This window comes from Thunnus albacares, chromosome 13 (assembly GCF_914725855.1).
Source record: "Thunnus albacares chromosome 13, fThuAlb1.1, whole genome shotgun sequence".
In the NCBI taxonomy this organism is placed as follows: domain Eukaryota; kingdom Metazoa; phylum Chordata; class Actinopteri; order Scombriformes; family Scombridae; genus Thunnus; species Thunnus albacares.
Window position 1 is genome coordinate 32,425,605 of NC_058118.1, and position 22,157 is coordinate 32,447,761.

The 22,157-nt window shown below is 41.5% G+C and overlaps 3 protein-coding genes and 1 long non-coding RNA gene across 4 annotated transcripts; 1 reads left to right on the forward strand and 3 right to left on the reverse strand.

The window, feature by feature from the left end:
* Nucleotides 1-3,458: 3,458 nt before the first annotated feature.
* Nucleotides 3,459-9,361, reverse strand: LOC122995151. Its single transcript, XR_006406733.1, has 3 exons — nucleotides 9,327-9,361; nucleotides 3,774-3,927; nucleotides 3,459-3,500 (listed from the first exon to the last, which is right to left on the reverse strand). It is a non-coding gene; the product is annotated as an uncharacterized LOC122995151 (long non-coding RNA).
* A 1,271-nt stretch (nucleotides 9,362-10,632) lies between these two features.
* On the reverse strand, nucleotides 10,633-12,679 carry LOC122995885. The gene is made up of 2 exons (XM_044371269.1): nucleotides 11,753-12,679; nucleotides 10,633-11,442 (listed from the first exon to the last, which is right to left on the reverse strand). The coding sequence occupies exons 1-2, from the start codon at nucleotides 12,626-12,628 to the stop codon at nucleotides 10,633-10,635; spliced, it is 1,686 nt and encodes a 561-aa protein (XP_044227204.1). The 5' UTR covers nucleotides 12,629-12,679.
* A 764-nt stretch (nucleotides 12,680-13,443) lies between these two features.
* ndufa2 (NADH:ubiquinone oxidoreductase subunit A2) lies at nucleotides 13,444-15,144 on the reverse strand. Its single transcript, XM_044371767.1, has 3 exons — nucleotides 14,999-15,144; nucleotides 14,042-14,148; nucleotides 13,444-13,628 (listed from the first exon to the last, which is right to left on the reverse strand). The coding sequence occupies exons 1-3, from the start codon at nucleotides 15,100-15,102 to the stop codon at nucleotides 13,537-13,539; spliced, it is 303 nt and encodes a 100-aa protein (XP_044227702.1). The 5' UTR covers nucleotides 15,103-15,144; the 3' UTR covers nucleotides 13,444-13,536.
* An 80-nt stretch (nucleotides 15,145-15,224) lies between these two features.
* LOC122996176 (piggyBac transposable element-derived protein 4-like) lies at nucleotides 15,225-20,682 on the forward strand. The gene is made up of 5 exons (XM_044371766.1): nucleotides 15,225-15,293; nucleotides 15,405-15,552; nucleotides 17,070-17,148; nucleotides 17,524-17,667; nucleotides 17,929-20,682. Exons 1-5 carry the CDS (start codon nucleotides 15,255-15,257, stop codon nucleotides 19,556-19,558), a joined length of 2,040 nt encoding a protein of 679 aa, XP_044227701.1. The 5' UTR covers nucleotides 15,225-15,254; the 3' UTR covers nucleotides 19,559-20,682.
* The last annotated feature ends 1,475 nt before the right edge of the window (nucleotides 20,683-22,157 follow it).

Here is a 22,157-nt window from a genome sequence, read left to right on the forward strand (position 1 = left end):
CATATAAAGTCCCTCCAGTGAATAATGTAGCCAGAAGTTCCTTTTTTTAAGCTGCTGCCGTGTTGTGGAACAGCCTCCTGTTACACATCCAGCTGTTAAAAATGAGAGGAGCTTATAGAAGTCAGGTCAGGACTTATTTATGGAACATGGTCACAGGTTTATAATGAAATCTGCAATTCCATTTTTACTTCAGCCATCAAATTGTCTTTGTTGTACTTTGTGTTTTGATGTGGGCGTTTATTATTTTATTTAATTTGTGGTGATTCAGTTTTATGTTGTTTGTCTTGTGTTTTGTCTTTTAACATCTTGAGTCCATGTTGGAAATAAGTGTTTTCACTTTAACATGTTTTTTATGTCTGTAATGTATAAATAAATCATATCATGTCACTTTTCATATGAACAAGCGAGTGCAACACCATGAATGTCTTCCAGGAGAGACTGTCTGAACATGTGATCTGTTATCTCCATATTTAAATGATTATCCCGTCTCCTCCCTCTCTATGACGGCCGGCTTTTCACTGACGTGGTCGGACAACACGTCGTACAAACCAGTTCTTTCCTAGCATAACCTGATGAAATGTAATGTCTGTTCAGTCTTTGCAGCTTTACATTCTGACCTTCCATCAGCAGGTTGTCCAGGTTTAAAATGTACAGGTTTCCCCATGGACCTGTCACTCTTCATGGACAGACAGCTGGGTCCGGGTCCAGGTCCAGGTCCAGCAGAGTCTAGTCTGTGCTGCTGGATCCTGAAACAACAACAGCTCTGATAAATTATAATAGTAATGATACTACTACTACTACTAACAATAATAATAATGATGATGATAATAATAATAATAATAATAATAATAATAATAATAATAATAATAATAATAATAAAATTCACAAAGTGCTTCACAGGAATAAAAGTTAAAATTAAGTACATAAAAACAAACAAACAATAAGAACATATGACACAAGTTAAAGTTAACATAAAAACAAAACACAGGCAGCAGGGTACCTCAAGAAGAAAGAATGAACAAATGATCACTTCACATCACACACAGCTCAAGATGACACAAAAGTCATTAAAAAAGAAGCATCTTTTAAAAGCATCTATGGAAAATGCAGACTGTATATGTAAAGGAAGACATAGTGTTGGAGCCACATTTGCAAAGACACGATCACCTTTAGTTTTCAGCCGAGAGCGAGAGACCTAAGTGACCTATTGTCAATATGGGGATTGATTAGATCACTGATGCACTCAGGTGCCTGTCCATGCAGGGCTTTATACGTGATAACAAGAACCTTAAAATGAATCCTAAAACTTAAAATAGGTGTGATGTGAGTCATCCTGCTGGACTTAGTTAACTGAGCAACCCTGGGAGCTATACTGTGAGAAGCAATGATGAGAACCTCTGTCTTGTCAGTATTAAGCTGTGAGAAGCTGTTTGACATCCAGTCCTTTATGGCAGTCAGACAGTTGTGCAGCACAGACAGTTTGTTGGGGATATTGGGCTTAAAAAAGACATAGAGCTGAATATCTTCAGCGTAACAGTGATCATGGAATGGAAATATCACTAAATTTGCTGGTAACTTGACCTTGGGGGAGCATATATAAAGCAAAGAGAATAGGACCCAAAATGGAACCATGAGGCACACCACAGGAAAGAGCAGCAGTTTGGGACATCTAAGGACCAAGAGACACAGAAAATCTCCTATCTGAGAGGGAGGAGGAGAACCAGTCCAGGTCACTCCCTGAGACAACCACACCCTCTCTAAGCCTTTCTATCATTATTCTGTGATCCACAGTGTCAAAAGCTGCGCTATGATCCAGCAGCACTAAAATGGAGCACTCACCCACATCAGAAGACATCATTATGTCCTTGGAAACTCTGAGAAGAGCAGTTTTGGTGGAATGCTTCTGACGGAAACCTGATTGGAATTTATCAAAAATGTTGTGTGCAGTCAAACAGCAGTGAGCTGTTTGGCGACAACCTTCTCTAAAATTTTAGAAATAAAAGGCAGCTTGGATATAGGCCTGTAGTTATGGAGACTGTATGGGTCAAGGTTGGTTTTTTCAGGAGGGGCTGCACAACTGCATGTTTGAAGTAAGCTGGGACACAACCAGATTGCAGGGAGCTGTTTATAATAGCAACCAAGTATAGACCAATACACTCAAGTGCATTTTTGAGCAGGGAAGTGGGTAAAATGTCAATGGTAGAGGAGGAGGATCTCATACTACCCACCAGAACAGTGAGGTTTTGCCTGGAAATTGGAGAAAAACAGTCAAAAATTGATGGTCAAAAAACACAAGTGGAGAGGGGAATAAATGAGGGGATGATGCTAGCTCTGACATCTCTAATCTTACCAACAAAGAAGGAAAGAAAATTGCTGCAGTTCTTATTTGACCAAACAGGTACATCCGGAGGTGCCGGAGTGACGATGTGTGTTTACTGGTGGAGATGAGGTTGGAGCAATAAGAAGCCCTCGCATCTTTAATCAAGTTGTTTAGCTCGGTTAACAGGTCTTTGAAGTGAAGACGGTGAGCACTGAGCTTAGTGGATTTCCACAGTTGCTCTGCCCTCCAACATCTACGCCGGAAACAACGAATGGTGTTATTTAACCAGCGAGATGAATTTATGGAGGGAACAGATCGCAATTTACAAGGAGCCACTTTGTCCAAGATGGTGGAGCAATGAATGTTAAAAGACTGGACTAGACAATCTTTGGTTAAAAGCTGCAGAAAACTTTTCAGCTGTGAGATGATTTAAGATACAAAAGCATTTTAAACTTTCACTAGGCAGAGAATCTAGATTAAAAGACAGGTTAAACAAAACACAACTATGGTCAATAACAGGCTGCACCTCAGAACAAATGGAGTTAATAGATGAACCATGTGTAAAAACAAGGTCCAGAGTATCCCCACTAATGTGTGTGGGCTCAGACACATGTTGAATAAAATTACAAGACTCAGCGACGTTAAGAAAATCAGCAGCAAAGCTGCAAGTGGCATCATCCACATAATTATTAAAATCACCGACCATAATAACTTTTTCCAACCTCATGATGGAGGATAAAAAAAATCACTGTTAAAAAAAATAAAATATAAAATGTGCATGTTGGATAGAAATGAAAAGTCTGTTCAGTTTTTGCAGCTTTACATTCTGACCTTCCATCAGCAGGTTGTCCAGATTTAAAATGTACAGGTGTCCCCATGGACCAGTCACTCTTCATGGACACACAGCTGGGTCCAGGTCCAGGTCCAGGTCTAGGTCCAGGTCCAGGTCCAGCAGAGTCTGGTCTGTGCTGCTTCTTTGTTCTTCAACACAACACACACAGAGCTTTGAGTGTGAATAATGATGGTGGAGTGATGTGAGTGGAGAACAGTGATGGACAGTTAGAGATCCTCATCTCACCTCTGAGCTTTGGTCTGGCTGTCATGTTCCCCACACAGAGAGCTTTTAGAGGGAGGGACTCCCTCCTCTCTGTCCTCACACTGATCCATAGCAGAGAAACACCTTTACACAAACACAAGAACAAGCTCATTCATTACAACAAGCTGCACATCACACCAGCACTGCAGTTACAACGGCGTCATTCTTGATTCAACCACCAGATGGCAGCAAAGTAAGACATTATTCTTCATTTCCACTGAGGTTTAATGTTTAATGTTTTACTTTCAGAAGGTTCCAGTTCTCTGTTGGCTTTTCATTTACCACTATAGAGCACATTTAATGGAGATGAGCTGCTGGTGGAGTCAGCTGTGTGGCAGAAGAAATAAAAATACTCACCAGGTGAATTCAGATCCACATCCAGTCACAGAGTCTTTGTAGCTTCACCTGCAGAGGAAACACAGAGAGAGAAACTGCTGCTGATTCTCCTTCATCAGTCCTTCATCATCAGTCTGAGGACTCTGGTTTTCTATGGAGTCATTTGTACTTCTTGCTGTTTTAATTAGAGATTGTACTGAATGACACTTTATTGATTAATAACAGTTAAGCAGCATATCACACTCAGAGGCCTGACATGTATTTCAACTGATGACTTAGTGAATATACATAAAGATACTGATGCAACAATTTTCACAAATATCAGTGGAGACAAAACTTGTGAAGTTTGTCAGACACTAAACGTGTTCTCTCTCTTTTATCCCCGAGGAGATTAGAAGGAGCCACAAGATCACATGAATGTTTGTATTTCAGAGCATCAATGCATCATATTTTTATTTACATTCATCTTTATTTATGGTTCTGTTATAGTTGCTACAGCTGTGTTATATTCTATTTGATCTTGTGGGAATGTTGTCTGTCAATCAGTGTTAGATTATAAGGATCAAAGTACAGACGTTTCCATGATTTATGGTTGAATTAATGGAGCATCATCATCATCTTCATCATCATCATCATGTACAGTAAAGATTAAAACAGGCAGAATAAGAGAGAACAATCTGTCTGACTCAACACTAAATGCAGTTCTGTACAGCAGAACAAAGATCTTCCTGTGATGAGGCATCATATTGTAGTTTAAACTCCGTCATTATTCCACAAACAGAGTTTACTGTGTTTTGATGACAGTGATTCACTTTGTAGTTTATATAATGTGACATTGATTTTATATTGATATAGTATAAAGATACTGAATGAAGATTTGGCAGCAACATAAACTTTAGTTTCTATTGCTGCAGCTCTTAGCTTGGTTAAAATACTGAATATCATCAATGAAAAGATGTTTTCAACAGTTTGTCTGTGATATAGTTTAGAAAGATTCCAGAGAATATTATTTAATGACTTTTATTAGCTGTTAATCACTAACCATACCACCTGTGAAACAAAGTCTCCCTCACTACCAGCATGATACTGGTTATTAAAACATGCACCAGTTTAAAGGTGACTGAATGGGGCGACCCTTCATACTGACACTAAACTTCTCTGACAATGAATAAAATGTTTTACACAAACAAACTCAAGACTGTTTGAAACCGTTTGAGTTCATTTGATGTCAAACTGTCAGAACATAATCACATGACTGTGTTTAAGTGCAGTTAGTGACGTGTTGAAAGCTGATAAAATGTGTATCTGTCAGGTTGGTGAGCTGTTGTTGACTTGCTAGCTAGTGACAGTGTTCCTAATATAACTGCAGCACATTTTACTGTTTGATGAACAATAAATTCACTGCAGAACATCTATTAAAACATGGTTTACTTTTACTGCTCAACATTAAACACAACTAAACAGCATATTATTAATAATCTATTTCATTCATTTATGAAAAGCAGCAGCATCATACATTGAGCCTTTAACACTCAGTGTCAGCTGTGTATTTATTTGAGTCTCATTTATTATTATTGATGCACATATTACATGTTATATGCAGGTAATTTTTCAGAGTAACAACAGACAGTGAAAGGTTGACTGTTGGAATTAGTGTTAAAATAGTGCAGACGTGGAACAATGTATGGCACAGGGGTAACATTCATTAAGACCTGCATTATTGTCTCTGATGCTGTGAAATACACGCAGGGCAACAGGGCAGTGCGTAATGTTTGTGCAGCGACTGAGTGAAGCTTCATCAGAGTGAGCAGGAAGTTGTCAGTGTGTCAGTAAATGTACAGAACAGACTACAGTGTGTCAGTTAATAAATGCTGCAGCTTGTCAAGACCAAGAAAAGTCACGTCTGTTATTTCCCCAACTGCTGGAAACAGGAAGGGGGTTAGCTCCACAGTTAGCAACCATGGGTTAGCCTAACCTGAAGACACTGAACACAGAAACAGAGAACAGAGAAATGTTCTTCACCCCCCCAGACCAAACCAGTCGATCCAGGGGAAACACTTCCACCAGTATTCAACAAAGCAACATAAATCTCTACTGGTGTCACATCTGGACTCATCCTGAGCACGGCCGCTTTGCTCCCAATGATTTCACTGTATAAACTCTGAATCTGTGTGTAACAGGTCACCTGTTTTCTGTACAGAAAAGCATTTAAGTTAATAATTCTATCGTGAGATCTCAACGTCTCATCAGAAGATTTAAATAGTTGATGAAGTTACCGCTGTCTCCCAGTCTGGAGACACAGGTATGGATGCTGCTGCTGTGTGACAGCCACAGCTGTTCATTAAAGTCAGAGGAAAGGAGCTACATTACACATCTATCAGCGTCACACAGAGTCTGAAAGCTCCGGCCAGATTTAACCCCTTCCTCCACCACTGCCACACACTCTCTGTATGTTGTAGATTAAGATATTTTTACCTGTTTTTACTTCTATGTTTGTACTTTTTATGGACTGTAACTCTATTTTTACTCAGCATGTGACCCACATGTTCTCTGTGTTTCTTCTTCTTGTAAATAAATCAAGTTATTTGAACTTGAAGCTGTCACTAATACAGACAGAGCAGGTTGTTGGACAAATGATGTAAGTTATTGATCTGTGAACACTGACTCAGTACTGTCAGCTGTTATTGGACACTTTGAACTAGTGATGAGCAAAAATGAACAAACGAATCTTTTTAGTGTCAAACGTAGCGAGTGCTCATGAATCCCGGACTTTTCCCACTCATACCGCCCACACCCATCACTGTTATCGTAGGGTCCTGCTCACACTGCCTGCCTGCTACGGTGGTGCAGTCGCTCTAAACATGAATGAACATCAATGAATGAGCGGGAATCACCGTCTCCAACGGGGACGTCAGTGAGTGACTCGAGTCCAGACAGCCTGGCAGCTACTCACTGAACGAGACTGAACCACCTGCTGCTCTCTCTGCTACCCGCCCCTCAAAAACACCGACTGATCGTTGGTCAGTGACACATCACATTTCTGTCACATCGTATTGAGCTTATATAGCCTACCTACATACAAGTGGGATGCTGAATCAATGCATTGAAATTAATATTTTATCTTTATTAATGTAAACTTATACATGATGACTGGTAATGCACTGAAGAGAAATTTTGTGGGGCAGGCAGCACGAGCTGTCGAATGACTGCAGTCAAGTCAGCCGCCACGTAATTTCCTACTGCGCGCACACTTCCGTTATTACGGTAATGAGTTTTTCTACTTGGAAGACAAGGATGGTCCGTCGACTAAATGTGGTTTAACATCGCTGTCATTTCCTGTACAGTCGACCGATAATATTACAGTTTGATTGAAACAGCAACAACACAACAACTTCCAGAACATTTCACTGTGGAATTAAACAATAAAGGACCAGTAGGAAAGTACGTGGCGGCTAGTTGGACTGTAATTTCCGGAGTGGCGGCTGACTTGACTGCAGTTGTCGAATGTGTCTGTACTATAACTGAGTGTCACAGAGAAACTGACGGCACATTTTGCAAAAAGTATCAAAACTCCAAAGGTTTGATATATTTACATGTATCAACTGGAAGGAACCGATACTGTGAAAAGAATCGGTCCGCCCATCACTACTTTGAACAGTGAACCTAAAATGGAGGAAAACCTCCAGCATGTTGATTTGTGTTGACTGTTAGTAGAGTTCTGAACTACAGATTTCTGCTGTTTCTACTGGAACTAAACTAACAAGATGAACAAAGAGTCATTCAAGAGTCAAACAGTGAAAACTGTCACAATATAAACACAATAAAGTCACAATAAATACCTTTAGAAGAAGAAAAGAAGCTGCGACACGACGAGCACAGAACGAGGAAGTAAACTTCAACAGGAAATAACAGAGAGAGAGCGAGAGAGACATAGAGAGACATAGAGAGAGAGAGAGAGAGAGAGACATAGAGAGAGACATAGAGAGAGAGACAGAGAGAGACATAGAGAGAGAGAGAGAGAGAGACATAGGGAGAGAGACATAGAGAGACATAGAGAGACATAGAGAGAGAGAGAGAGAGAGAGAGACATAGAGAGAGAGAGAGACATAGAGAGACATAGAGAGACATAGAGAGAGAGAGAGACATAGAGAGACATAGAGAGAGAGACATAGAGAGAGAGACATAGAGAGAGAGACATAGAGAGACATAGAGAGAGACATAGAGAGACATAGAGAGACATAGAGAGAGAGACATAGAGAGAGAGAGAGAGACATAGAGAGACATAGAGAGAGAGAGAGAGACATAGAGAGAGAGACATAGAGAGACATAGAGAGAGAGAGAGATTTTTATACACAAAAATATATTCAAAATTAAAAAAAAAAAAGGAAACTTCCTGTTTCCAATCAATGATTCCACTTCTCTACATCCTACAGGACCCCAGCTAGCTGCACAACAACTTCCAGAACATTTCACTGGTGAATTTCACGATAAAGGACCATTGAAAATATACAACAAAATATATTCAAAAAATGATTGAAAAAAAGGAAATGACACATGAGATGAAAAAGCTGGCTCTTCAAATACTGAAGGCATCAGGTACATTATATTATGCATATAATGCATATGCATAATATGTAGATTTTATAGCACCTTTTGCAGAACATGTTTTAAATGTGGTATTTTCCTTTCCAGTGTTTGAAGCAGAAAATAACTGTGCCTGAATGTGCCAGAATTTTTTGAATTATTAAATTATACACCAAAATATGTGTATAATGTTTTCAATGAGCTTTTATTGTGAAATTCACCAGTGAAATGTTCTGGAAGTTGTTGTGCAGCTAGCTGGGGTCCTGTAGGATGTAGAGAAGTGGAATCATTGATTGGAAACAGACAGTTTCCTTTTCATAATATGCTGAATATGAGAAATTGTTAATCTGTATAAGTGAAGTCAAGACTCTGTAGATTCTAATTCCACAGTGAATTCTCCCGAGTCATAACCTCCTTGGTGAACAAGTGAAATAAATAGTGCATTTTTTCAATTCACTGTTTCAATCAAACTGTAATATTATTGGTCGAATGTAAAGTAAATGCAAATCATGTTTAGTTGACGGATCACTCGTGTCCTCCCAGCAGAAAAGCCTCATTACCGTAATAACGGAAGCGTACGCGCAGTAGGAAAGTACGTGGCGGCTAGTTTGACTGTAATTTCCGGAGTGGCGGCTGACTTGACTGCAGTTGTCGAATGTGTCTGTACTATAACTGAGTGTCACAGAGAAACTGACGGCACATTTTGCAAAAAGTATCAAAACTCCAAAGGTTCGATATATTTACATGTATCAACTGGAAGGAACCGATACTGTGAAAAGAATCGGTCCGCCCATCACTACTTTGAACAGTGAACCTAAAATGGAGGAAAACCTCCAGCATGTTGATTTGTGTTGACTGTTAGTAGAGTTCTGAACTACAGATTTCTGCTGTTTCTACTGGAACTAAACTAACAAGATGAACAAAGAGTCATTCAAGAGTCAAACAGTGAAAACTGTCACAATATAAACACAATAAAGTCACAATAAATACCTTTAGAAGAAGAAAAGAAGCTGCGACACGACGAGCACAGAAAGAGAAACTAAACTTCAACAGGAAATAACAGAGAGAGAGAGAGAGAGAGAGAGAGAGACATAGAGAGACACATAGAGAGAGAGACATAGAGAGACATAGAGAGAGAGAGAGAGAGAGACATAGAGAGAGACATAGAGAGAGAGAGAGAGAGAGACATAGAGAGACATAGAGAGAGAGACAGAGAGAGACATAGAGAGAGAGAGACATAGAGAGACATAGAGAGAGAGAGACATAGAGAGAGAGAGAGAGAGAGACATAGAGAGAGACATAGAGAGACACAGAGAGACATAGAGAGACATAGAGAGACATAGAGTGAGAGAGAGAGACAGAGAGAGAGAGCGAGAGAGAGAGAGACAGAGAGAGAGAGCGAGAGAGAGAGAGACATAGAGAGACATAGAGAGAGAGAGACATAGAGAGACATAGAGAGAGAGAGAGACATAGAGAGAGAGAGAGAGAGAGACATAGAGAGACATAGAGAGAGAGAGACATAGAGAGACATAGAGAGAGAGAGAGAGAGACATAGAGAGAGAGAGACATAGAGAGAGACATAGAGAGACATAGAGAGAGAGAGAGAGAGAGACATAGAGAGAGACATAGAGAGAGAGAGAGAGAGAGACATAGAGAGACATAGAGAGAGAGACAGAGAGAGACATAGAGAGAGAGAAATAGAGATTTTTTTTATTTTTAAACTCAACATTTATTATCCACTATGTACACTGTAAAAAAACATAAAACACTACATTAACACATACATAATATAATCACATATCAGGTATCAACTGTCCATCTATTACAGAGCAGAGCACCCCCCCATAACCCCAAATCAGCTGGAAAGTCTCCAGGTCATGAGCAGCTCTGTAAAAACTAAACTCTACCAGCAGTCTGGACTTCACCATTCTGACAAAAACAGGAACCACATCAACATTCAGCTCTTCCTCCACCTTCCTCCTGCGGCTCACATACACCGCCATCTTTGCCTGTCCCAAAACAAAGTTCAATATCTGACACTTGTTCTTCTGTTGGCGAGTGTATTTAAAACCACAAATAAAAACCTGCTTCATAAAAATTTCTCCATATCTGCTAAAAATGGTTTCCAACAACACAAACAGAGCCGTCAGACGAGAGCACTCTGAGAAACAGTGAAACACCGTCTCTCTTTGGCTGCAGAAGGGGCATTTCTCCTCCACAGCAGCATTAATAACAGAGATAAAAGAGTTCACTGCTACAATGCCATGTAGGATCCTCCACTGCAGGTCCGCATGTTTCATGGAGGTTTATACAAAGACCTCCATGCTGGTTTGACGTCAGGGTCTAAGTCCAGATAAGTCCTCCACGGGGTGTCACTGCGTCCATTCAGTTTGTTCTGGTTCAAGGTTTTAACCATCAACTTATACAGAGTCTTTCCTGAGGCGTCCTCCAAAGAAGCTCCCACAGGGTCGACAGGCTCAAGTAAAGGACCAGAACAGTTTTTGAAATCCAGAAACAGTCCAATGGTGGGATAGGGGTCCGTACAGTTTGGCAGCAGCGCGCCATCACAAAAGTCAGTTAACAGAAGGCATTGATGTCCTGTCAGCTTCTGTTTCCAATGTTTCAGTAACTGGTTTATGACTCGCGTAGATCTCACTCCCATCCGAGCAGCTAGTCCAACAGGATCATCCAACCGAGGTCCCGCCAGCTCCACCGCCTGCCCCAGAGTAGAAACTCCTGCAGTGTGAAGGAGTCTGGATAGAGTAGGTCCACCCCAGCTGGGACAATCCAAAAGTCCTCCAAACAGTACAGGTTCCTGTAGGAGCCAGTACAGAGAGTCATCCTGCTCCTGCCTATGCTTCCTCAGCAAAGTCCACACTGAGAAGACGCTTCTATAAAAGGCTGGCAGGGACGAAGCGTCCAACCTCTTGGAGTCCATTAGAAACAGAGACAAACCCAGTCCCAGACCACCAAACCGCTGCAGGATGCAGCAGGATAAAGTCCTCCACACCAGGTCTGTGGGCCCAGTGAGCAGTCTCTGAATGAACTGAAGGCGGAAGGCAGCGCCCCTGCTGGCCAGATGGACCAGACCTTGTCCACCCTCCTCCTTAGGAAGAAACAGCACGCTCTGAGGTACTCAGTGCAACCTGTCCCAAAAAAAAATCAACCAAAACCCTTTGGATCTGTGATAAAAGAGAAGCTGGAGGATCAACGCAGGCCAACCGGTGCCACAGAGCAGAAGAGACCAGATTGTTAATCACAAGAACACGACCTCTGTAGGACATTTTAGGTAGAGGCCATTTCCATTTCATGAGCCGACCTTTGACCTTTTCTAAGACATTGTCCCAGGTTTTCTGTAAGAACATTTCATTGCCCAGAAAAACTCCCAGGTATTTTAGCCCTCCTTTTTTCCAGACTAGACCTCCAGGTAACCTGAGTTGATCCACCAGCCGATCCCCCACCATGACAGCCTCACTCTTCCCCCAGTTTACTTTAGCAGAGGATATGCAACCAAACAGATTAACAGTGTTCACTAACACATCAATATCTCTCTGTGTGTTGACCAGGACAATGACATCATCAGCGTACGCCGACAGTTTAAAAGAGGCATCACAGTCAGGAAAACAAACACCAGTCAGATCATTCCTCAGTTTGTGGAGCAGAGGCTCGATGGCCAGAGAGTAGAGCATGCCGGACAGAGAGCAGCCCTGCCTGACCCCCCTCTGGACACTGAAAGGAGCACTCAGACCTCCGTTGATTTTCACAACACTCGCAATGTCACTATACAGAACCTGGATCTTGGCTATGAAACCAGGGTTGAACCCGAAAGCAGCTAAAGTTTGCCAAAGATACTGGTGTTCAACCCGGTCAAAAGCCTTTTCCTGGTCTATTGAAATCAGACCAGTGTCTACAGCCAATGAGCTGGAGACCTCCAAAACATCCCGAATTAAAGTGACATTGTCACTTATCAGCCTGCCGGGCACGCAGTATGTCTGATCAGTGTGGATGACAGAAGCCATCACCTCTCTGAGTCTGCTGGCCAGGACCTTGGACAGTATCTTGTAGTCCGTGCAGAGCAGAGAAACAGGTCTCCAGTTCTTCAGCTCCTGCAGGTCTCCCTTCTTGGGCAGCAAAGTGATGACCGCCCTCCTGCAGCTCAGAGGCAGCCGTCCCCTCTCCAGGCTGCTTGTGACAACCTCCAACAGGTCTTCGCCCAACACGGACCAGAAGGATTTATAGAAGTCAACAGGAAGACCGTCTATACCTGGAGCTCTTCCACTCTGTAAGCTCATCAGAGCAGTATACAGTTCATTAATGGATACCGGAGCCTCCAGCTTTGCATTGGCTGCATCCTACTACTACTACTCATCCCAACTAGGATGAGTAGCTGCATCCTAGTTGCATTAATGTTGCAGCTTAGATTATTTCTATAGATATATTCCTCCATGATGCTACTGAGCTCTTTCTTTAGTGATCTAGTCTTCAGCTATACTTCCTCTAGCTAACTCTTTCTCACGCAGCCGAGTTAAATACTGATATAAACTCTGACTAACCGTCTCCACCGACTGAAGATCACTAAACTTCCAGATCATTTCTCCTGGATTACTTCTAGCTGAAGCTCTTTCTACCTCACCTTCCCATCTACATATATACAGAATGTATGAATGTGTGTGTGATCACGACTTCTTTAATGCATTTCAAATGTTTTACTTATATTTGTGAATCACTTTGTAACTGTGGAAAAGTGTAATAAAAGTGTATTATTATTTATTTAAAGTCAGGATCACTGTGGAAATAAGTTGATAATAATAATTAGTTGAACTTGTTGTAAAAACGTGTTAAATAACTGTGATGAATCATGTTATAACTAAATATAATCTGACAGAGAAGTGAATGTATTTAATGTGATGTATCTTCTGCTGCCACCTGCAGGTCAGACGAGTGGCTGCAGACGGTTCCTCAGGACCAGCTGGTGTTTGATCAATAATCAATAAACTGTCACAGTCATCAATAATAATAAACTACAGTCACCAGACTCTGTTATATTTGTGTTTCTAATAAGTTTGTTTGGAATCATTTAAATAACATAAAGCAGCAGAAACAGAAGGACATTAATAATATTCATGTTTATTCATATCAACACATTTACAGACAGGTGAGTCGATGCTGGACTGAACCATTCAGCGGTGGGGGGGGGGTGTTACGGTTTGGACTGAACCAGCGTCTGCAGACTTTTGGCCACCTGATCAGCTGACATGTTCTCCACAGAGACGCTGCTCTCCTTCCCGAAGTCTGAACACAAAACACAGAAGCATCATTATGATCAGATTATTGATTTGATGTGACAGTGAAAGCATCATAATGATCAGATTATTGATCAGATTATTGATCAGATGTGACAGTGAAAGCATCATTATGATCAGATTATTGATCAGATTATTGATTTGATGTGACAGTGAAAGCATCATAATGATCAGATTATTGATCTGATGTGACAGTGAAAGCATCATAATGATCAGATTATTGATCTGATGTGACAGTGAAAGCATCATTATGATCAGATTATTGATCAGATGTGACAGTGAAAGCATCATTATGATCAGATTATTGATCAGCAGTTTTAGCGTCAGTTCATATGTGGGTTTGTAGTTGTGTCTCACTTCCTGTCAGCCGGCTCTCCCATGATGCCGTGCGGTCGGACTCACCGTATCGCGCCCACAGTCGGGCCTGGACTCCAGAACACTCTCGGATCAGGATCGGGAAGTCGGGGTTGGACTGCTTCAGAGCCACGTAGTGCTGCTCCACAAAGTCTCTGTGACGGACAGACAGTCAGCAGCTGCATCATCATCATCATCATCATCATCATCATCATCATCATAAATCACACGTCTCACATAAATCATGTTCATCTTTCACTGACAGCTGCAGGGTTTATGGGCTCCTGTGGTTTTAGACTCATAACAACTGGATCAGCTGTCGTCTCTCCTGACTGACAGGAAGCTGCTTCAGTCTGAAAGAAACCAGCAGGACGGATCCTGACGAAGCCAATATCATTAATATCATATCATACAATGTTTGTTTGCAGCTGACCCTGTGTAAACACTGATTAACTGTATTAATCACAGTTATTCATTCATTCATTTCCAAGAAACTGGTATAAAATTAAAGGAGCTGTAAAATAAAGTAGATATATTTCAACATTACAGTCTTTTTAGTGCCAAAGTTCCTCTTTTTGTTACTATACTTCCACCGCAAGAGGGAATTTGATGCTAAAAAGACTGTAAATGTGTCAGATATCCACTTGATATGACTAACTCAGACTTTTAGATGACTGTGTGACACACTGTGGATTTTACATGAAAGCACATTTGAAGGATGTTTTAATATCCAGTATGAAGAGGAGGAATGATCACAGCGAGGAAAACCTCTTTCACTGTTACTATGGACTCCTGACTGCTGGTTTAATCAGACTTAATGAACTGTGACTTTGTCCTTTAAAGTCTTTCTTCAGTAATAATCTCAGATGTGAACTGATGAAGCTAATGTAGCAGCTAAAGCTATCTGTTAGCAGCAGCTAGCTGTTAGCTTCAGTCTGAATAACTTCTCAATAAATAAATTAAGCGGAGGCTCTTCCCGCCTCCCGAGACCGCCTCCCGGCTCACCTGGCCCCCTTGCTGGCTGCGGAGGTCTGGCAGAGGTGAACGCGGATCTCTCGGAGGTTTTTCCCCAGACTGGAGCCGATACTCCTCACTGCTGCGGCCGCCATCTTTCCTTCCTGCTGCTGCTGCTGAAGGACGCAAAGTCCCGCCCTACTCCGCCTCTGATTGGCTAGTACTCGTTACTCCCGTTCCAGATGTGCGCATGCGCGGTAGATGCTGCAGTTCCCGATGTCCGCAGGCGCGAGTTTAAACATGAAAAATGGCGACGGATGAAGGCGATGAAGACGTGCAGCGAAAGGTAACATGTCTTGCTAACTTAGCTATCTTACAGCTAATGTACAGCAATGTCCGCATTCTGGCAGAGTATAAACTGTCTTTAATGTTTGAATGTTATGATCTGTCGTTTTAGAGCCACATTACTGTCCAGCGGTGCAGTGAAGCGCCTCCACCAACACACACAGCTGGAAACTGCAGTGAATCCCAGTTTGAACCAGTATGGAAGGACCAGATAGAGAAGCATGAAGAAGGGTATCATTATATGACGGTCATCCTGGAAGGTAACATGCGTTTTATTAGACTGCTTTTAATGAATCAACACATTATTTAAAAGAAATAAGATCCTAATATAATCGCTGCCTTTATACTTTATAACAGGTGGAAAATATCTATTACAGAGGAACCAACCCCCCCCCGCCCCCCCTTATACTAACCAAACCCTCACCTGATATTCACCTGTAGAGACTCAGTCTGAGACTCAGTAGCTTAATGACTCATTTTGCTGTCTGATCATATAATCCTCTGCTTAATGCCAACACACCTTATTCCTACTGAATAACTACGTCTGCATTGGACCAAATATAAAGTACTCAGCTTTATAGCATTCATGATCATTATCATTATTTATTTGATCAAAAATCAGTCTCACTGTCAGTTCTCTGGAGACAAATATAAATATATATATATATATATATATATATATATATATATATATATATATCTGCAAACACCATCATATTTCAGGAGCTGATCTGAGTTGGTTCAGGGTCAATGCACTGACTCAATGACTGTGTGATTTTTTTGTGCTTATGATAAGAAGTTTATTGTTGTGTCTCTCTTTGCTTTGTGAAGAGTTTCCTGTTTGAGTTTCAGGAGGTTTTGTTGTTGTGTTATTATTTTTCATGAAAGGAGAATATACTTGAGACGCAGCTTATATTGCAGCTTTCTCTTTAACCTGTTAGTCACGAGAGCTCCGCCGTCCCGGTGTAAGCAAACACATCACAGTTTATCTGAACATGAGAACATAGTCACGTGACGTACCGTTCAGACCAGAGGAAGCTCTGCTAGTCGGCTAGCTTAACCATTTCTACCCAAACTAAACACATCATGTTAAACACCAAACAACTGACTGAGCGTGAAGCAAAAAGCGTTTTGTGTCTGAGCGCATCAACACTGATATACCAGCAGTAAAACTCGTATCGCTGTCCGGCCAAAACTCACTGAATAAACCATCATAAAACATTAAAAACAAACTTCCCTTTGGCACATCTACAACTACAAACTGTGTCTTAACTTTGCTGTTTTTGTTTCTGGTTGCGTTAAATCACTAGTAACAGCTGCTCCAGTGTCTCTGGGTGATTGTGAGTCATTCCAGCCGTCTTCTATTCATGTGCACAGCGTGAGGACAGACTGTAAAACAACATGGACGTAGTAACCATGACGTCACCCGTTGGTCTGTGAACTGCTGTTTTGAAGCCTTGAGTTTAGTGATTTAACCGTCGCCATGTTTGATTTTTGGAACCAGAAGTGACCATATTTGGATGAGAGGGTGGAGCTAACCATAGCGCTAGCTGCTAGCTTAGTTAGCACTGTGCATTTACAATGTATGATTACTGTCAAAATGATTGAAAATGCTAAAACCGACGTAAAACAGAGAGCACGATAACAACTTTCTAACTTTATACTTCAAAAACATTGTTCATTCTTTGATAGAAACCATGTCACAAGAACATTTTTCACTGTGCCAGAAATACTGGAAATACTAACGTCAAAATGCGAACCGCCACATTTCTCATAGACTCAGAGTCAGACGACGAGGACCTGATTCACTCTGACCTGGACGACGGTGCGGATTACCCCGATGCATGGATGGAAGAGTATGTAGTCTTTATATTGTTATCAATTACTTAACTATTGCATGTCTAACATTTAATACTGTGGAAATTCACTGTATGTGTGTAATTTCCCTGAATGATCTGCTCTACGCCGTTAGCAAGCAATGCTAAGATGGCGCCATCACTGCGTAACCAGAGTTTACATTCAGGTTGAAAATAACATGCTGTGATAATATTTTTTAATAAGAAGAATTTTAATATTTAATAATAATAATGATAATAATTTTGGTCACTATTACCTCTCACTATAAATCACTATAGTCCAGATATTGTTACTTTTATGTTTTGAGTCACAATATCTAAACTAAAGTCAATGAAAACGTTTTGACTTTTCTCTCCTCTGTCTTGTTTCCAAAGTGATGATGATGATGATGATGATGACGATGATGATGATGATGATGAAGTTCATACACCAGGACCATCAGCGTCAGTCACTGCCCCCCCCCCTCCGTCACAGCGAGGCAGCTCTGGATGCAGGTCTGCAGCCGTCCGTCAGCCAGAGTGTGTAACCTTCATATTACACTTTATATATATACGTGTTAACTGTATGACCAGAAAGGTTTGTAGGCTACATTTAGGCCGTTCACAATGCAAGTCACTGACAACAACGTGCTGTAATAATATTTTCACCTCTCACTATAAATCACTGTAGTCCAGATATTCTTACTTTTATGTTTTGAGTCACAATTTCTAAACTAAAGGCCAGTCAATGAATACATTTGTGTTTCCTGACTTTTTTTCTCCTCTGTCTTGTTTCCAAAGTGAAGTTGAGGATGATGAGGATGATGAAGACTACACACCAGGACCATCAACAAAGTCAGCAAGTCCGCTGAAGCGCCTTCGACGTGAGGAAGAAGATAGGTGGCATAACAGAGAGGAGAGAGATAAGAGACCAGACCCTCTCAAGTTCACGCCCGCCAGGGACCCGGGTCCCACGCTGGACGCCGCCGCCTCATGGTCCCCCCTCTCACTTTTCCAGCTGTTTTTTAGCACCTCTGTTGTCCGCACCATCATCGCAAACACCAACGCAAATGCTGCCAAGAGACTTCAGGCGGGACTGAAGTTTGTTTGGAAGCCCCTGACAGTGAGCGATTTCTACATTTTCCTGTCTGTTGTCCTCTTCTCGGGGCTTGTAAAAGTGCACGACAGAGGGGATTATTGGAGGAAGGAATGGCCGTACAACTTCCGATTCCCCGGTGACAGGATGACACGGGATCGCTTTGAATCCATCTTATGGTCGCTGCACTTGAGCAACCCAGCAGAAGACGAAGCCAACGACCGCAAGAAGAACACTGCAGAGTACGACAGACTGTTCAAGATCAAGCCCCTGTACACGGACATAGTGAATGCCTGCAAAGCACACTTCCAGCCTTACCAGAACATTGCCATAGATGAAAGGATGGTGGCGTCTAAGGCTCGCATAAGTATGAAGCAGTACATGAAGGAAAAGCCCACAAAGTGGGGATACAAACTATTTGTTCTTGCAGACTCCTCAACAGCTTACACATGGAATTTCTTTGTCTATGAGGGGAAGAGTGCGCATGTCCCAGGCCAGGGTTTGAGCTACACGTCAGTAATGGACCTGATGGCGTTCCCTCTCCTCGGTCGAGGCTACACACTTTTTGTCAACAGTTTCTATTCCAGCCCTGCTCTCTTTGAGGAACTGTCCAGACAAAACACTGGCGCATGTGGCACAATCAGAACAAACCTGACTGACTTTCCAAAGACCAAACAGAACGATTTACCAAAAAATGCAGAGAGGGGAGATATACGGTGGATACGACAGAACAAACTTCTGTTTGTCAAATGGATGGACACACGTGAAGTGGCCATTTGCTCTACTGTGCATGAAGCGTACAGCGGACAGACTGTGAAGAGGAGGGTGAAAGAGGCTGGTGTTTGGCAAACCAAGAATGTGACCATTCCCGATCCTGTTCTGGACTACAATCACAGCATGGGTGGCGTGGATCTTTCCGATGCTTTGATCGGATATTACAGTGTGCACCACAAAACTATGAAATGGTATAAGACCTTCTTTTATCATTTTATGGACATCGCTGTAGTCAACAGCTTCCTTCTCCACAAGGAACTCTACAAAAAGAAGAAGGATCCCATCATGAAAAGACCGCTCACCCAGAAGCGCTTCAGGGAGAAATTAGCTGCAGAGATGCTGGAGTTTGCCAAATCCTCGGCTCCACCTCCACCTCCAACATCGACCTCCTGCATGCCTGCGTACTATGGAGGCGATGGTACCCAGTCCAGGAGGTACTGCAGGAGGTGCCAGGATGCTGGCATGAAGAGGGTGAAGACACCTGTGTACTGCACAAGGTGCCAGGTCCCTCTTTGCTGCACTCCTAAAAGAAACTGCTTCAAGGATTGGCACAGCAGATAAGCCTAAATGACGGCAGCTGCCCCCCTTTCTTTCTTTTGTTGACCACAGGCAGAGGAGTGGACCTCAAATCCACATGTTTGGATATGCTGACTGTTATATTCATTGTTCTATTCTTATATATATTTGTCCACCACCATCCACAGCAGAGACAAAGTCTGGTCCAGGGCTGGATCCAGAGGCTCCCTGAGGACTGGTTAACCTCTAGGCAGCAGAGAAACACCTGCACCAGTATGATTAGGAAGGTTAAATCAAATTTTACAACACTTTAGCATCTCGTAAGAATTCATCACGGTCACATCTCCAAACCACGAATCAAACAAGTACCTGGTCGTATTTCCAATAGATCATCCAGAGGTGAAGCTTTTAATCACCATTTCCTCTCCTCTGGTCTTTTATTTAATATGTCTGCAGGTTCAACTGTAGACAGTAACCATACCTGTCCAGCAGAGGGAGTCCCAACGCCTCAGCTTCCTCTGACTGCACATTGTCTTCAAGTTTGGTTAGCAGTGCAGATGTTCACAAAGCTCTGTTTAGGTTAAAATTATACAAAAATACTGGTGCAGATTATCTTCACCCATATCTTCACCATCTAAGTGCACCTTAATCTGTCCACATGCAGCTCATGTTTTTAATCAAACCTTTTTATCTTTGTGGGAAAGCGATTAATGTCTCTGATCTCAACGACTACTGTCCAATATTTAAACTTCCTTTCTTAGGGTTAGGTTACAACTACACACCTTTATTGATCCACTAAACTTACTACTGTCTGGTTTTCATCCAGGTTATCAATCAGCTCTTCATTGATCTCAGAAGCATCTGATACTATTGATCTTAACATGCTGCTTCATAAACTACAGTCTGCTTAGATGAAGCCTTACAGAGTGAACTCAGACCCCCCCCCCCCCCCCCCCACACAGCCCAGTTATCACTCAGACTGGTTTTAAATGTTGAGTCATACAGATGCTTCAGACTGTTGTTCAACATTTGACTCAGAACTTAAAAACCAAACTCGGCCTCTTGTGTAGATTTCGAGGCAGTTTGTCGTCTTCCCACCGTGACGCTGCTGTTGTAATGGGAAATTGCTGATCACTCAATAAACACACAAGAGAGCATTGTCAGGTTATGAAATAGTGTAATCAAATAATACAATCAGAAGTATAAAGCATCATAGTTCTGGAGACAAAGATACCACCTAGCTATCTTTTCTTTGTCTGAAAGGTTAACCAGTCCCTTAAATACTACTCGTACATAATTTAAGACATCTGTTTACTAACCTTACAGGTCAGCAACCCTCAGATAGAAACATAAGTCAAAAGTTCAGCTAACCTAGGAACAGACTTTCTTCACGACCATATATGACAGTACATAAGCACCAAGTAACATCACAAAATAACATTACTACTATATTAAATTAAGGACAAACTATCCTCTAAAGCTGATCAGTTTTACACATAAACATCTAAATAACTACAGTTTATCTTATCACTGGCTCAGGTAAAGGTATAACAGAATAAACTTAACTGTTAAACACACAACTGCCTCATCTTACACAGCAAAGAACTAAGTTTAGAACAGACAGCACACACAAACTAACACTAAACTGAACTTAAACACTGTCTGAAACATGTATGATATATTGAAGAAATACATCAAATGATAACCTGTTATTCAGTTTTCTTTTACACTGTCCATCGACCTTCATGTCTGTCCTTCACTATGGAGATGTTCTGTATTGTCAAGCTGCCCCATCAACACTTCATCACTAATGAGTTCATACTCACCATTCATTTATAAAGCTTCCAAACTACCTCACATCTCCTCTCATTTAAATCTCATTTATATCCTGTAACCAGTAACTGAACCTCAGAAATCCGTCACGTTCGCTCTGATGTTGGCAGAACTGGTTTCACTTATCTGCAAACTGGCCTCAAACTGGAGTCTTACATGCCTCTCGGAGATTTTAAAGCTTTATTATCTGATGTTTTTATGATTCTTGTGACTGTTATCATTAATTTCCTGTTTATTGTGTAGTTGTGTTGTCTCTGTCTGCTGATTGTGTTCTTGTCCTATGAATGTTTCTTGCTCTCAGGTCTCTCTTGGAAAAGAGATCTTAATCTCAACGAGACTGATTAAATAAAATAAAAATAAATAAATAAAAATCTTAGCATCGTTCTTTTAAATGTTTTGTTACAGTATTTATAAAGGTCAGTATATTAATCTATGTTTCATTATGTTAGACAGGCCCACGCTATAGTTTCAGCTATTTTAAATCCATGTATGTGCAGCAGAGTGAGTTTGTGTCTTTAAAATGAGACAAAAGGGATCATTAAATTATTAATCACAATACTCACAATGAGATGATTCAAGTCTTAAGCTGTAAATTCAGTAACTGTGATGCCTGCACAACCTGTTTCTACCAGTAGTGCAGTGCCTGTTCAGAACAGGCCAGTTTCACAATAAGAGCACAGTGCGCGTCCCCTGAACGCCTCACACGCAGACTATCAGTAGACACTACAATTTACTCACACTCCCTAAACGCCTCTCATTCAGATCAGTAGATGCTACAGTTTTGAGCTGAAGTGGATCTTACAGCCCCACC

Bases quoted from the DNA above. Each gene is read 5' to 3' on its own strand.
- LOC122995885 (XM_044371269.1), bottom strand. From the start codon at position 12,628: ATGAGCTTACAGAGTGGAAGAGCTCCAGGTATAGACGGTCTTCCTGTT. The intron at 11,443-11,752 runs GTCTGGAAAAAA...TTTCTTCCTAAG, and splicing joins TCAGGTTACCTGGAGGTCTA to GAGGAGGGTGGACAAGGTCT.
- ndufa2 (XM_044371767.1), bottom strand. From the start codon at position 15,102: ATGGCGGCCGCAGCAGTGAGGAGTATCGGCTCCAGTCTGGGGAAAAAC. The intron at 14,149-14,998 runs GTGAGCCGGGAG...TGTCCGTCACAG, and splicing joins GCAGCCAGCAAGGGGGCCAG to AGACTTTGTGGAGCAGCACT. The intron at 13,629-14,041 runs GTGAGTCCGACC...TTTTGTGTTCAG, and splicing joins CCGACTGTGGGCGCGATACG to ACTTCGGGAAGGAGAGCAGC.
- LOC122996176 (XM_044371766.1), top strand. From the start codon at position 15,255: ATGGCGACGGATGAAGGCGATGAAGACGTGCAGCGAAAG. The intron at 15,294-15,404 runs GTAACATGTCTT...CTGTCGTTTTAG, and splicing joins ATGAAGACGTGCAGCGAAAG to AGCCACATTACTGTCCAGCG. The intron at 17,668-17,928 runs GTGTGTAACCTT...TTGTTTCCAAAG, and splicing joins GCAGCCGTCCGTCAGCCAGA to TGAAGTTGAGGATGATGAGG.